The 15,315-nt window shown below is 41.8% G+C and overlaps 1 protein-coding gene across 1 annotated transcript in view; it reads left to right on the top strand.

Moving 5' to 3' along the window:
- The window catches only part of RBM19 (RNA binding motif protein 19), a 135,105-nt gene that overhangs the window by 100,474 nt on the left and 19,316 nt on the right, over positions 1–15,315 (top strand). The window contains exons 22-23 of the mRNA XM_073630304.1: positions 1,952–2,057; positions 5,027–5,147. Coding sequence (XP_073486405.1) covers positions 1,952–2,057; positions 5,027–5,147 — 227 coding nt within the window. The remainder of the gene's footprint in view (positions 1–1,951; positions 2,058–5,026; positions 5,148–15,315) is intronic.

The following is a 15,315-nucleotide window of genomic DNA, read 5'->3' as shown; positions in this document are numbered from 1 at the left end:
TATTGTTCTGTTAACTTTGAGGCCCCATTGACATCTGTATGTTTTTCGTCAGCAGCACAGGGTAGACTGTTCACTTGAATGGGATGTTCTACATGAGACAAAGGTGTCAAAGAAGTTCTTGCACCTTTTTTAGGTGCAGAGCTTGGGGCGTTTTTTTTTTCTTTTTGTACCGCGTGTGACAAAACCTGTGCCTGCTAGCCACATTTGGGTTGCTATGTTTTGGCATGTTTTTCTCACATTCCCAGAACATTCAGGTGTGAATGGGGCCGTTTGTCTTGATCTTGTCTAAGACATCTTTGTTTTCTTTATTTATAAACTTTAGAAAATGAAAGAAAGACAGATTATACAAAACAAGAACCTTTATGGCAGGATCACAGTGAACCCTAGTTGGTTTTACCAATATTTGCAGCTGCGTCATGCTTTGCATGCTCAGTTTTCCTCTTCTCCAGTTTGTTTTTCCTTGGACAGGGTGGTACAAGCGACTTTCACTAAGGCCCTAATCTCCGTTACTTATTTAGCCCTTTTGGAGACCTTCTTACATAATTTTCCCCTTCCTTTTATGGGGACGAAGTGGGAACAGGATATTGGGCCAGTTGTAAACCATGCTTGGGAGTCTATTCTTTGGGCCCTCCCCTTGTCTCACTTCCAAATTCGCACTGGCTAACCCAGTTTTTTATTTTTCATAGGGTGTACAGGACCCCAGAATTTTTGTGTGCTATTGGGTTAAGACCTGACCCAGCCTGTCCCAGATGTGGTAATTCAGGGTCTCTAAAACACCTATTTTGGCACTGCCTCAAGCTCCAGAGGTATTGGGTGAAGGTTGTGGGCACACTTAACAGGCTTCTAGATTTGAGTCTTTTAGTGGAGCCACTTACATACTTACTGGGATACGTTGACCTTTCTGTGCTTAAGCCACCAGTGCAGATCACTGTTGTGCGTGTGCTGTTTGTGGCCTGTAGGCAAATTGCCCTTAAGTGGACTTCCCTGCACACTCCGACCCTTTCCGATTGGACAGCTTAATTACTGTATTTCTTATGAGAGACATACCTTTTTTTGCTCAAACTCATTAAAGAGGTTTGATGCAATTTGATCACCATAGTTAGATCATTTGAGTTCAGGATTGAGTTCGTTTTCAACGCTTTTTAAGTATTGCTGCCTTGTTTATCTTTAAAAGCAAGGCCCATATCTGGTTTTCATTATGCCATTAAGACCCCTTTCACACTGGGGCGGTTTTCAGGCGCTTTAGCACTGGAAATAGCCTCTGCTAAGCGCCTAAAAGCCGCCTCCCATTCATTCCAGGGTGACTTTTAACACTCAGGCGGTGCGCTTGCAGGACGTTCCGAAAAGTATTGCAAGCAGAATTTTTGGGGTGGGTTTGGAGCGCTGTATTTAGCGCTTCCAAAACGCCCTGTCCATTGAAATTGAAAAGCGTTTTGAAATCGCCGCAAAACGGGAGTTTTAAACCCTTTTATTGTGGTTAAAAGCGCCGCTTTAACAGCTAACAACTATCGGCTGGCGCTTTCAGTGTGAAAGCAGCCTTACTCTTTTGTTGCATTGGCATTTAGGTATGCTCTATGTGTTTGCAGTTTTAGTGCTTTTTTTTTTTTTTGCAGTCTATTGTCTAGCGTGTGTTTTTGTTATGCGTCTTAAACTTTTTCAAATAAAATCTGATGGGCAATGTATAATTTAAATGAAAACTGCAGGTTTCAAAATTTTGAAATTGACTGTTGAATTTTTATGAACATCTTAAAGCTTATATGAGATTTTAGCATTGTGTTTACTCATTGTTCCAAGTTGAAAATAGGTTACAAAACATAATAAACCATAAGAAAAAGTTAACTGTAAGGGGAGAAAGCTAGAAAAAAACATTTAGTGTCTTGTACTTTAAATGGTATTAGACAACTGTAATATAGATTTAGAGCCTCACATCTATTGCCATCCCTCAATGTAGCACTTTCGGTGAACTGAAGACTGTACGTCTACCAAAGAAGATGGCTGGCACAGGAGCACATCGAGGTTTTGGCTTTGTGGACTTTGTAACTAAACAAGATGCCAAGGTAAGAAAATACAGGTCAAGAGAAGGCAGGGCTCAAACACTGATTTACATGGCTGTAGATACCAATGTGCTAAAATCCTCTTCCTGCATGTTGCTCTCCCTTTCATTAAATAATGATGAGAATAATGAGGCTCTTGGCAAACTAACAGTACTCGTACGTTACCATTTGCCCGTATGTGCTTTTCACACACAGGTCTCACCCCACCTTTTGCTCCTACCTTTTATACAGCAGTGCCTCCGCTAGTCTTTTCTGCAGCTCTTTTCCTTTATCTTTTGTGCCTCACTTTTTTTCTTCCCTCCAGACATGGGGATCCTGTTTTCAAATTCCCACCTCCCCCCTAAATAGCTGTTTTCACACTGCCTGTTTCTCAATTAACAAGTGATGCATCTGTGTAAATAAACAGGCAGAGGGGGGTGATGTTTAGATGCTGTTTATGTTGAGCAAGACCTTCCAATTACATCCTCATTTGTAGTCTTGCATTCTCAGTTCTGGTAATATTTGGCTCACACTGTGTCTCGACCCGGTCTCTGTCTTCAAATCTGTTATGCAGCAGCCTCTGCTACCTCTGACACAAGATACAAGCAAAGGCAACCTGTGACCTATGAAAGAAAGAATGGTTTCCTTTAAACCTTTAGACATAAGTGTGCATAATGGTTTACGTCCTTGACCTATTTGACGTTTGTTATGTTCAGCCTTGTTTCTGGGGTTCATAAGAAAGTACATTTTTTCTTACATGGCAAATTAGGACACCCACGCAGGCACATGGAGAACATGCAAACTCCAGGCAGGTAATGCTGTAGTTGAGATTCAAACCGACTACCCTAGTGCTGCTAGACGGAAGTGCTAACCACTTATAACACACACACACCTCAGGTCCAAATTTTTAAGTGTATTTTTTTTTGTTTTTTAAACCCTGATCCTTCCTTCAAATTGGTTCTATTGTTTTAAAAAAAATAATAATGCTGCGCTGAAATGTGTATAACACAGTACCAAATTAGTGCATCTAGTCAATATATGTTAATAAATGACAAAGTAGCATAACATTTCCAAATAATTTTCAATTAAGAAATAGCATAAGAATCCAATAAGTGATCATTTGAACCACTGCTGAAGTAAAGCAACACCACAATCCCCTGGGGAGGATGTGTCCTCGCACAAAACGCGTAGAGGTGGAGCTATGTGCTAACGTCGCTACGCCACTTCCGCATCCGGAATCGGCGGCCATCTTTGTAAGGACTCTTTCTGTATTTTATGATGCTATTGCTCTTGGAGCTAGATTCATTCATTTGACTGATTTTTTGTTATTTATTTTTTTTTTGCTTTTTAATCTATATTGCGCTGCATTACGTTTTAATGATAAAAATACTATAAACACTATGTAATACTTGTAATATATACAATAAAGTAATAGTAAATAGGGTTGTCAGTGTAGCGGACACATCCCTCCAGTGGTGGAAACCACTCATTAATTCTTGAACACTCCTATTATCATCTGTTGACATATGTAGTGGAAGCTCATATCTGGTAAGTGCATAGTGGTGTTGGCTTGGAGGCCACTCTGGGTGCTACGTATCTATTCAGTGGTGGAATTTAAAGGGGTTGTAAACCCTAAAGGTTTTTCACCTTAATGCATTCTATGCATTAAAGTGAAAAACCTTCTGTAGAGGGCAGCAGCCCCCTAGAGCCCCCCTTTTACTTACCTGAACCCAATCGTTCCAACGACGGGGACGAGCATAGCAGCTCCAGCCGCTGTCTCGGATGCTCATTGGATAGATTGATAGCATTGGCTCTCGCTGCTGTCAATTAAATCCAGTGACATGGGAGCGGGGGGGGGGCTTGGGGGGCAGGACCTTTCCTGCTGTCTGTGTCAATGGGCGCAGCAGCAGGAGTCAGGAGCGTGCCCACACGTGTGTTTCCATGGAATGCGGCTCTCCGTGGGAGCACTCGAGAAGAGGAGGATCCAGGAGTGCCACTGAGGGACCCCAGAAGTGGAGGGTTGGGGCTGCTCTTTGCAAAACCCTTGCACAGAGGAGGTAAGTATTACATGTTTGTTATTAAAAAAAAATAAAAAGGAACCTTTACAACCCCTTTAGGGAACAAGGCACCATTATTTTTACACAAAAAGAACTTTATTGTTTTGTATACTGGGAAGATCATGTAAATGACTTTTCTTCTTTCACTTATAATAGTTCACATGATCACTTATGGATTCTTATTCTTGTTGTTAATTGAACATTATTTGAACATTATTTGGACATTTTTGCTATTTTGTTACTTATTAACATATATTGATTAGATGCATTAATTTGGTACCGTGTTATACACATTTTAGCGCAACATTTTTTGAAACACTTTGAGTTTTATATATTGACCTTTAATGCCAGCTGCCACTGTTCTTCTCTAGCGCTGACGTTTGTTCTTTTGAATACTACATATTGATTATATTGCTGCACAATCGCTTTCAGGCTAAGCGCCACTTGGCATTTATGCAGTGATCCCAGATGCCTTCAACCAACATTCCCTGTATTGTATTTTTAGTATAGGATGTCTTCACAGAATGGAGCCTTCATGTAAGGGCCGTGCTTAATTTTTAAACCAAGAAAGTGTGGACACTAGTGAATGTTTATGTGTGTTATTCAGGAAATGTTAATTTACATTTACATCTCTCTATTCTTATTATATTGAGACCCTTTATTATAAAAAGTTTGGCCTTCATAAACCAACGGGAGTATGCTAAATCCAGGCTCTAGTTAGCAATAATTAATTTTGGACTCTGAATTTAGGGAAGTCATATTGGCTTTTATAATTTATTAAACATTGTACTGCATTATATTTTTATGTTTCCTGTTCTCATTTTCTATACTTCCTAGCAAAGGCCTACACCTCCTAAAGGCTAGATTTTTCACTTTTGTGTAATTGTCAAGTCATTGATCTTTATTTTAATACCCAGTTCCTCTCCCCCAACACAGAGGGCTTTTAATGCTCTTTGTCATAGTACACATTTGTATGGGCGAAGGCTGGTTCTGGAGTGGGCGGACACCGAAGAGAGTTTGGAGGATCTAAGGAGAAAGACAGCGGAACAGTATCACGGTAAGAAGCAAATCTATAACATACCTGGTAATGTTGTGATGTAAGTTAAAGGGGTTGTAAAGGTTCACGTTTTTTCACCTTAATGCATCCTATGCATTAAGGTGAAAAAACATCCGACAATGGCGGCCCCCAGCCCCCCCGTTTTACATACCTTACCCCTCGAAAGTCCCGCACTCGCTCCCGACATCCTCTTCGCCACTCAGCCTGGCCGTTGATTGGCTAGAGTGGATGGATTGAAAGCAGCGCAGCCATTGGCTCGCACTGCTGTCAATCACATCCAATGACGCGGCGCGCCAGGAAGCGGGGCTGAGTGATACAGTCGGCGGCTATAGCCGCCGGCTGTATCACGGGCGCGCGCCCGCAAGAACTAAACACCATGTGAGAGAGCTCATATGAAGGTGTTTAGTTCTTGCGGGGAGGAGCTGAGACAGCCGCCGAGGGACCCCAGAAGACCAGGTTCGGGGCCACTCTGTGCAAAACGAGCTGCAGTGGAGGTAAGTATAAGATGTTTATTATTTAAGAAAAAAAAAAATACCTTTACAACCCCTTTAAGTTTATGCTCTCTGAAACTGAGCAGACCCAACTAGAATATGCCTTATTTTTAATGTAAATATACAGTATCTTCTTATGACACTCTGTAATGAAATATTTGTATTCAGTTGTTGGATCTTTATAACGTGATGTCCTGGATTGCACTCATGTTGCCATGTTGACTGACGAGGAGGGAAATACTCTTACAGTGCTGTGGATTTGTGGAATCATTTGCCTGCATTTAACAAGTATTAAGATGCTAAATGCGGGCATGCATCCAGCAGCACCTGTGCTTAATTTGAGATCGTTAAACTTTCTCTTTGATGGGAGGGCTTGTTGGGAAAAGCAGTACAAGTGACTGTGATTCCAGCATCAAACCTGTACAGATGCTTTAGTCCACATCTATTGAAACGTGTCAGAGCGTAACCTGAAGCAAGCCTTTCATGGAGTGCTCATCTCTATCTTAATTAAGCCTTTATGAACCGACTGCCAGGGATTGCATAGTCCTTGTCTGGAATTCATGATAAGTAGTCCTATGTATGAAGCCAGTGCAACAGTTATTTTTTTCCTTAAGGTATTACATCCAACATTTATTATATTGCAGCTTACCAATTCCTAAACAAGCATTATCTTTAAAAGGGTCTATCAGTCTATAATATGCTGAACTGGTTACAAAAGCTTTTTAATGCTTATTTGCTATGAAAAAGATGTTGCTGCCGCTAGGTCATGTTTCCAGAGCTGATGCATTCGTTAGGTGGTAACCTCAAGGCCCACCTGGAAGAACAGACCTATACATCAATTCTTCCCACTGGCAAAAAATAAAAGACTTAGCCCTGATTCACATGATGCTACCTTGAAATCACGCTACTTCACTTGAAGTAGCGCGATTTCAAAGTAGCAAGGTCAGCGCGATTTCAGGTGCTACGTGATAGACATCTGTGTGGCTTCATGCACAGATGTCTATTGAAGTCGCACCTAAAATCGGCAAAAGCAATGCAGGAACTACTTTTGCAAATTGGTGCGGAGCCACAAAATCGTTGTCGCACCAATTGGAGCAGTGCCATTGCCTCCAATAGGCTGGGACTTGTCATGCGATTTGATCTCTCAATTCGCATGACAAATAACATTAGATACATAGGTGCTACACTGGCAACTATTACTTGTGCAGCCCCAACACATGGCAAAATGGTTTGTTTCCTCTGTTGTCAGTTCATACTACAGCTATGCTTAAACTGTTTTGTAACTATACTGTCTCCCTTTATTTTGCAATGAGAGCTAATGTAACGGTTACATTTTAATAAAGTTCTCTGGGGGAAAAAAAGTAATGAATTCAGTGCAATAGGTTCAGAAAGGGGCAGTAAGCTTGTAAGGAAACATTGGGGTTGGTATTGCTGACCATTTTGCTTAAAATGCTAGTTGCCTGCCTGTCATACTGATGAGCCCCTAAATCACAAGTATGCTGATAAGGACTTCTGGCTTTCTAATTCAGCATATGTGTTACAGTTCAGTGAATCAGAGAACTGAAGCCATTAGATCATCATAACTAACAAGTTGTTAGTATTTTCAGAAGGAGGTCAGCAATGGCACCCTGATATTATACAGGAAGCAACAACAGTCACAAAACAGTTCAAGACAAGAGAGCAAGGAGGGGCCTGCACATGAGAGCTTGCAAACAGTTTTTTTTTTTTTTTACAGGGCTAACTGCTTTACTTAACCGGTTCCCGACCAGCGCACGCCGATGTACGTTGGCAGAATGGCACTGCTGGGCAAATGGGCGTACCTGTACGTCCCTTGAAATTTTTCACCGTGCCATTGCGTGCGTGCCAGCTGGGAGCTCCGTTAGTCGGGTCGTGGGTCCTGTGGACTCGATCCCTGCGGGGATACCTGCGATCGCCTCACGGAGAGGAAGAACAGGGAGATGCTAATGTAAACAAGCATCTCCCCGTTCTGCCTAGTGACAGTGTCACTGATCTCTGCTCCCTGTGATCAGGAGCAGAGATCAGTGACGTGTCACACGTAGCCATGCCCCCACCACAGTTAGAATCACTCCCCAGGACATACTTAACCCTTACATTGCCCCCTAGTGGGTAACCCCTTCACTGCCAGTGTCATTTACACAGGAATCAGTGCATTTGTATAGCACTGATTGCTGTATAAATGACATTGGTCCCAAAAATGTGTCCGCCATAATGTCGCAGTCACGATAAAAATCGGTGATCACCACCATTACTAGTAAAAATGCCATAAAACTATCCCCTATTTTGTAAACGCTATAGCTTTTGCGCAAACCAATCAATAAAAGGCTTATTGCGATTTTTTTACATTTTTTTTTTTTTACCAAAATTATGTAGAAGAATACGTATCGGCCTAAACTGAGGAAAAAAAATGTTTTTTTTATATATTTTTGGGGGATATTTATTATAGCAAAATGTAAAAAATATTGCGTTTTTTTTTCAAAATTGTCGCCCTTTTTTGTTTATAGCGCAAAAAATAAAAAATGCAGAGGTGATCAAATACCACCAAAAGAAGGCTCTATTTGTGGGAAAAAAGGACATCAATTTTGTTTGGGAGCCACTTCACATGACCGTGCAATTGTCAGTTAAAGCGACGCAGTGCCGAATCGCAAAAAGTGCTCTGGTCTTTGGCCAGCAAAATGATCCGGCACTTAAGTGGTTAAAGGATTTGTAAAGTCAGAAGGTTTTTTATCTTAATGCATTCTATGCATTAAGATAAAAAACCTTCTGTGTGTAGCAGCCTTCCCAGCACCCCCTAATTACTTACCTGAACCCCATCTCTCGCCAGCGATGTCCACGTGTGTCTTAGCCTTCCGGGACTCTCCTCTTGATTGGCTGAGACACAGCTGCGGTGCCATTGGCTCCTGCGGTTGTCAGCCAATCAGAAGGGGGAGGGGGTGGGGCCGGGTCGGGGCTCAGTGTCTGAATCGACGCATGGAGCTGTGACTCTGCTCTCGGGTGCCCCATAGCATCCTGCTTGCTGGGAGGGGGGACCTCTAGGGAGGGAGGGGCCAAGAGAACCAGAGAGGGATCCGAGAAGAGGAGGATTGGGGCTGCTCTGTGCAAAACCAACTGCACAGAGAAGGTTTGTTGTTGTTTTTTTTTTGTTTTTTGAAAACAAGACTTTACAATCACTTTATTACCTTAAACTCTAGATCAGCAGAGGGTGGAGAAGCTGGTTAGATTGATTAGACAACAAGTCCCCTTGTGGAATGTTTTTTCTTCCCTGTCCTCTTCTTTTTTTTTTTTTTTCTTTTTTCTCTTAATTTAGGTCCAACTGATGTAATACATTCCCTAGTGATCCAAAGAGGAACACTTTTTCTTTCTCTGGCTTCTCTTCATCTTTTCTCTGTTTGTCTTCATTTCTTATTCCTGTCTCCGCATTCTTTTATTTTTCTGTTTTTATGATAAGTTGCATTGCATTTTTATCTTATACTAGGACTGGGATCCCTCCAAGATAGCCAATGTACCTAAAAATTACTTCTGGAATCTAACTTTTGAGCCTTTCCCATTATTGTTAATGAAATCATAGCTCATCTTTGGCTCATAAAATTTTGTTGGCTGCTAGACTGGACAGACTGGCATCTGAATACTAAGTTAAAACACCCATACCAAGATTTTAAAATTGCATATGTAGTCTATTGCCTATAATTTTTTTAACATGCAAATTTTGATCATCAAACTGTACATGTGTTTTGTTTTTTTTTACTATACGGTGCTTTCCATAAGTATTTGATTTACACAACATGCTTAAAAGAGAAGTATGGGTTTGGGGGTTTTCCCCCATCATACTTACCTAGGTGCATCTGTCCCCCGGCACTGAGAACCGAGCAATTGAACACCACGATGGCTCGGTTCTCACAGCTCCCCGAGCAGAGTGCTGCTGACTGTCAATCGGCATCTCTCCGTTCTGCTCCTCAACGCTCACTGGAGCGCTGGGGTGGGGAGCAGCCATCTCAGCCTCTCAGCAGCACGCTGAGAGGCTGAGACGGGTATCAGTCCAGGCACCTGGCGGATCCCGACTTCCATTGTCGTGATGATGCAGTGCCTGGACTGATTCCTGTGACGTCAACAGAGAGCAGGCTTCAGTCCGCTTCCTGCTGAAAACGAATTGCACTCCTGTGACCCATAGGAGAAGACCAGCCAAACGAACTTAGGCTGGACTTCTCTTTTAATACTTTAAAAGAAGTCAAATATTTTGTTTATTTTTAGACAAAAAAATTACCTGTCTTAGGTCCTGCTTTAAAGCGATACTAGGATATCCATTATATCCAGGTTCAATAGCTCCCTCTGAATTGTCCAGCACTAATCTCTGCAGCTGATTCATCCTGCTCCTGCGCTTCCGATCACTTTACAGAGTACTCCAAAAGAGCTCTCCATATCAGAGCACTGCTATGCAGTGCTACCACATTATGTTTACAAAGAAAGTGATGTCACATCACAGAGCTGTCTGGGGTAAGGAGAAGTTGCATCAGGTCTCTCCATATAAAAAATATTTTAAAAATGTATATACTTTCCGCCGCCCCTTGCCTGGAGCCGCCATCTTTGGGGTCAAGTGCCTGACAAGTAGGTATCGGATTACTAGCTCCGGCTTCATGTTGTTGTCCAATTACAAACTATACTTCAATACATTTTTACTTGTTATTACAGACATCAGATATACACATCAGCCCCTGATGAAGCGAGGAGAGCTCGCGAAACGCGTCGGGTTAGAGATGTATCATGTATATCTGTACTTTTTATACTTTATATACGTTATGCTATGATGGTTATGTTTTTAGGACCATTTTATCATGTTGCTGTTCCTATGTAATTATCACCTATGCTCATGATTTGTACTGGATGATATTTACTTCAATAAATTATGTTACTTCTATACTCTTTCTATTTATATGGGATCACCATGGACACTTCATTTAAAGTCCCACGGGCGAATTCTTTTGTTTCTGTATATACTTTCAAGCAAACATTTATGAACACCAGCATTTTTTCATTTATTATTGATATTTGCAAAGTTTTTTGTCTCCGTGTTCTCTGAAACAAAAGCAGAACTCTAGCATGGAGGTTCCCTGAACCTCCCAGGAAGTCTAACCTTCACATTATATTACCACCTACAAGATGATTTGACACTTGCAAACAAGAAAACTGCAAGCCAGCCAAGAACAACTCTCCCTACTATCAGCATGCCCCAGTTTTTTGCCAGTGTCCTAGAAAGATGTAAATCCCTTTCTCAGCTCTGCTGTTGAAAGGTCTAACCTGTGATTTTTTTTCTAGCCATTTTTTTCTCCTTTTTACTGCTTAAATCAAGATTCTTCTGTACATCGCTGATGGAGGTTTCTCCTCTAATCGGCAGCTATCTAGACTGTTTTCCTCAGCCTTGCTTTTGGCCCAAACTGCATCCAGACATCACCGTACTGCACGTTGCAGGATTAGCCCTGAATTGACCTTCAGGCACTGGATTTTGCATTCCAGACTATGTTTATGAAAGTTATCTGCGAACAGCTTATTTGGCCCAGAGCTGCTTGCCCTGTCTCTCAAGACTCACTCAGTGAGTAGGTACAGCCGATCCCGCAGCTGAATCAACTGTAGGAGATTGTCCTGGCACTTGCTGGTCTTTCTTGGGCGCCCTAAAGCCTTCTGCACAAATGCAGTGAAAATGTTTTTTTATGGGATTAAGTTAATTTTTAAAGCAAAGAGGGACTTTGCAATTAATTTCAATTCATCTGATCACTCTTCATAACATTCTGGAGTATATGCAAATTTCTATCATAAAAACGGAGGCAGCAGACTTTGTGAAAATGAATATTTGTGTAATTCTCAAAACTTTTGGCTACGGCTGTAGTTTCACAAAGAGCATCAGGAGCTTGCAGCACACCCACTGATGATGTTTACATCTGCAGTCTGGAATCATGTTGTCCTGTTCTGTTAGTGTCTTTACTTCAAAGTCATCTCGCTCTGTCGGGTGTTGCAGGGTCCTCGACCATCTCTGGGATGAGGTCTTTACTATGGACTTTATGACCCAGATTACCCAGTTATTTTCGGACTATGGTCAAAGAGAACCTAAGTCCACTGCTGTGCCCTTTCCCACCGATCCTGTATGTGTTTTACTTTCACTTTTAGCAGGTTCTGAGCTATCAGCTGCACAGACTCTGGTTATGGGTCACTTGAATCTTTGTCACATGAGCTTGCACCTAAGGAATTTCATACAGATACTACTCCCAAATTAAAGGACACTGTTTCTTTTCTAATTGATGCAGTGAGCACCACTTCAAAACTTGATGCTCAGCCTGTTGCTTATACCAGTGTTGTTTGCAGCCATGGGTTATATAGGGCCCTTAAGGTGACAAAAGCCTTCCCTTCACATTCATTTTGCAACTGTTTCTATACAAAGAAACATTCCTAATTATTATTACTGATAAGTGTTCCCTCCGTGGATTCAACCTTATCTTGTTTTAACAAGGCTACTATTCCAGTGGAGGATGGACCTGTTTTCAAGGACCCAACAATGATTGAAGGTCCTTTTTTAGAACTCTGTTTTTGCTGACAGGTCTAGAATTGAACATAAATCTGGCTGTGAGTTTTCTTTGTCTGACTGGGCGAGATCCCTTAAAGAATGTTACCATATTATTTCATATTCCTGATATGTGTCTGTTGTACTGTGTACTTGTATCCTGTTCTCTTTGTATTTCTTCCTTTCTGGTGATCCTGCCAGTCCCCCAGCTTTCCTATATCAAACTGACCACGCTAGTCATGAGAACATATCCATCCCAGCGTGGTCAGTTTTCTGGCTGTGCTGGAAGGATAATGTGCCTGTCCTCCTCCAATGATCAGATGTGTGTTGACAAGTCCCTCTGCCTGGCTATTTACTGGGAAGATCCCAGACACCCTGTGTGCAGGGGACTTGGCAATCGGAAGAATCTCAAATAAACATCTTGGTGCTTCTAGTGATTTTTTCAGTGTTGGACCAACTTGTTGGAGGGCCATCAAATCTGGATTCAGTCAAGATATATGCCACGGCAACCATCAAGGAGGACTCAGAAGTCTCTTTGAGGCAAAAGAGGTAGAGCAAATCCTGCCCCGGTTAGAACTTCACGCTCAAACCTTTAAAGCTGTGTACGTTCCCTCATCCAGGAGTGTCTGGACCCATGCACCATGGGCCATGCCACTTGTCTGGAACTTCTGTCTCTATGACCAATTTGCCATCCTGCATGGCTGTTGAAGCCCAAGACCCTAGAGACAGGGGCATCTCCGAGTCTGTTATTACTATGTATAAGGCTAGGAAGTTCAATTCCTGCAAGGTCTATCACTGCACATGGAAGGCTTACTTCACTTAGTAATCCCAGGGGCGTTTACCCAGGGAGTTTCTCCTTGGGATGAATGCTATCCTTCCTGTAGTTTGGTCTGGACTAGTGTTTGGCTCTCATAACCATTAAGGGTCAAGACTCTGCTGTTTTCATTCCTTTTCAGAGACCATTGGCCTCTTACTGTTTAATTATGATCTTTTTGAAGGTGGTTCTTACTGCACCTTCAGAAACTGCTTTTTAAACCCATTAACACTCTTCTGTTTACTTTTACCCATAAGGTTCTTGCAAAGAACACTTTTTGGTCTTGCATAGGGACAAGGTGATTCAAGCTGGAATATATGATCTTTGGTTTATTAGGTAGTAAGTTACTGACCGGGAACACGCATTCAAGGTGGACATTCAAACTCGCCTAGCTGCATGCTAGTTTCAGGTTCATCACTCTGTAAGTTATGAAGCTAGAATCAGAATGATAGTCCAAGAGCCTCCCATATGTCTGTCCTCACGAGTTCAGTATATGCAAATTAGCGGACACTGTTCAATCACATTGTGTTTGTCCCATTTGACCAGCTTCAGAACGACCATAGAAATGCCTACAAGACATTATATTCTTAGTGCAGTCATATAAGTGATTTTTGTATTATGCTAAAAATACAAAAAACAATGAGTGCTCTATTAGCTGGTCATGAGGTTGCAGGTGATGAGCTTACCTATTTGCTACAAAATAATACCCTAGGATGTTTGTGTGTTTTAGTTATTTGAGTTTTTTACATGCCTGTCTGCTTAAAGTGTAACTCCAGCTAATACCTATTATGGATAGAGTAGGAAAGGTTAAAAGTGTCTTCAGGTATTTATTGTTAGTAGAGATAAGAGAGCCTGAATGGCTGCACTCCGATGCATTCACCTGTATTGGAATAAAATTAGATCCATACAGCAGACAGAGGTACAGGAAACAGTTATAATTGATGCGTTTCACGCCCTTACTGGTGCTTAGTTGGCTATGACTAAGCATCGGTAAGGGTGCGAAACGCATATTTTATTCCGATAAAGGTGACTGCATCTGAGTGCTGCCGTCCAGACTTTCTACAGACTATGTATGCCATTGCCAGCACCCCTTGCCTTACGTGCGGGGAAGGTGTAATTGTGGGATTGTTGTCTTGAGCGATATATACTTCTATAGGTATTCATTGTTACCTGTTCGCATATATTGAACAGAAATTTTTAAAATTAATATTGCATTTTTTTTACAGTTCCTTTCTTGTTCCGAGATCCCTATGTTGATGTTCCACATTTAATGTTAGAGTAGTAGTAAAGTCTCCTGACCTACTTTGCATCATGTAAAGCAAAGCGTAATAATTTACATGGCAACAAATAAAAGTCAGAAATACTAAGTAGTTCCGATCCCAGCGCTCAAATGGAATAAATTCACTGCACTTACAGCCGCTATTATAAACAAAAACAATAGACAATAAATTACGCTTGATTAAAATCAAACATTAACAGCACTTCATGTAAATAGACTTATATACATTGATGTAATGACATCTGGTGCATTTAGTTAAACCATCTCCGGTCAGGTGTAAAATACTCATTAAACAAGGAGTCCACTTCTAATCATGCAACGCTCCTTCTCATCCTTCATTAGGATAGGGATAGAAACATGACCACCAGTGTGTCCTTCTAAGATCAGTTCAATATGGTGCTTGCATAAAAGACAAGTAAAGAGTTAAAAATCTCCAATCCACCAGTGCAGATCAGCTTGCAACTTCTACACCTCCACCAGTCCACCTCGTGCTTTCCCCTTTGTGTGTGCACTTACCAGAGGGGATTTGTATCTGAGCCTGTTACTATCCTTTGCAGCATGGGTCAGTAGCTCTCATGTTAACAACCCCAGCTCTTCATATAAAACACGTAATAGGACCGATGTTCATTGCATGTAGAAATTGAAGGGGATTCCACTCGTAGTGTTACTCCGTTTATTAAAAAATCAAAGTCCCCCCTCATACAAATTCTGCTTACTAGATTAAAAAGAAGACCAGGCATAACACAAGCCGCATCAAGCTCACCACCGCTCGGTGTCCGTGTTGGACGGTCCGTCACGATGAGTCCCAGGATGACGCAGGTAGTGTGTAGCTGGTAAGGTGCGTGGTCACACCCTGACGCGTTTCGTGATTACGTCTTCAAAGGGCGTGGCCACTCACCACAATCCTCCATTTAAATAACATGGGCAGCCGGCTCCTCCGCCCCCCCGTCATCACGGGCGTCATCAGCCTATATGCCGCCCATCGCTAGATACGATATGGAATGGCCCATAGCAAGAGA

The sequence above is a fragment of the Aquarana catesbeiana genome, linkage group LG01 (genome assembly GCF_042186555.1).
Source record: "Aquarana catesbeiana isolate 2022-GZ linkage group LG01, ASM4218655v1, whole genome shotgun sequence".
In the NCBI taxonomy this organism is placed as follows: Eukaryota; Metazoa; Chordata; class Amphibia; order Anura; family Ranidae; genus Aquarana; species Aquarana catesbeiana.
Note: the sequence above shows the minus strand (reverse complement) of the source record. Positions and strands in the feature narration are given on the sequence as shown.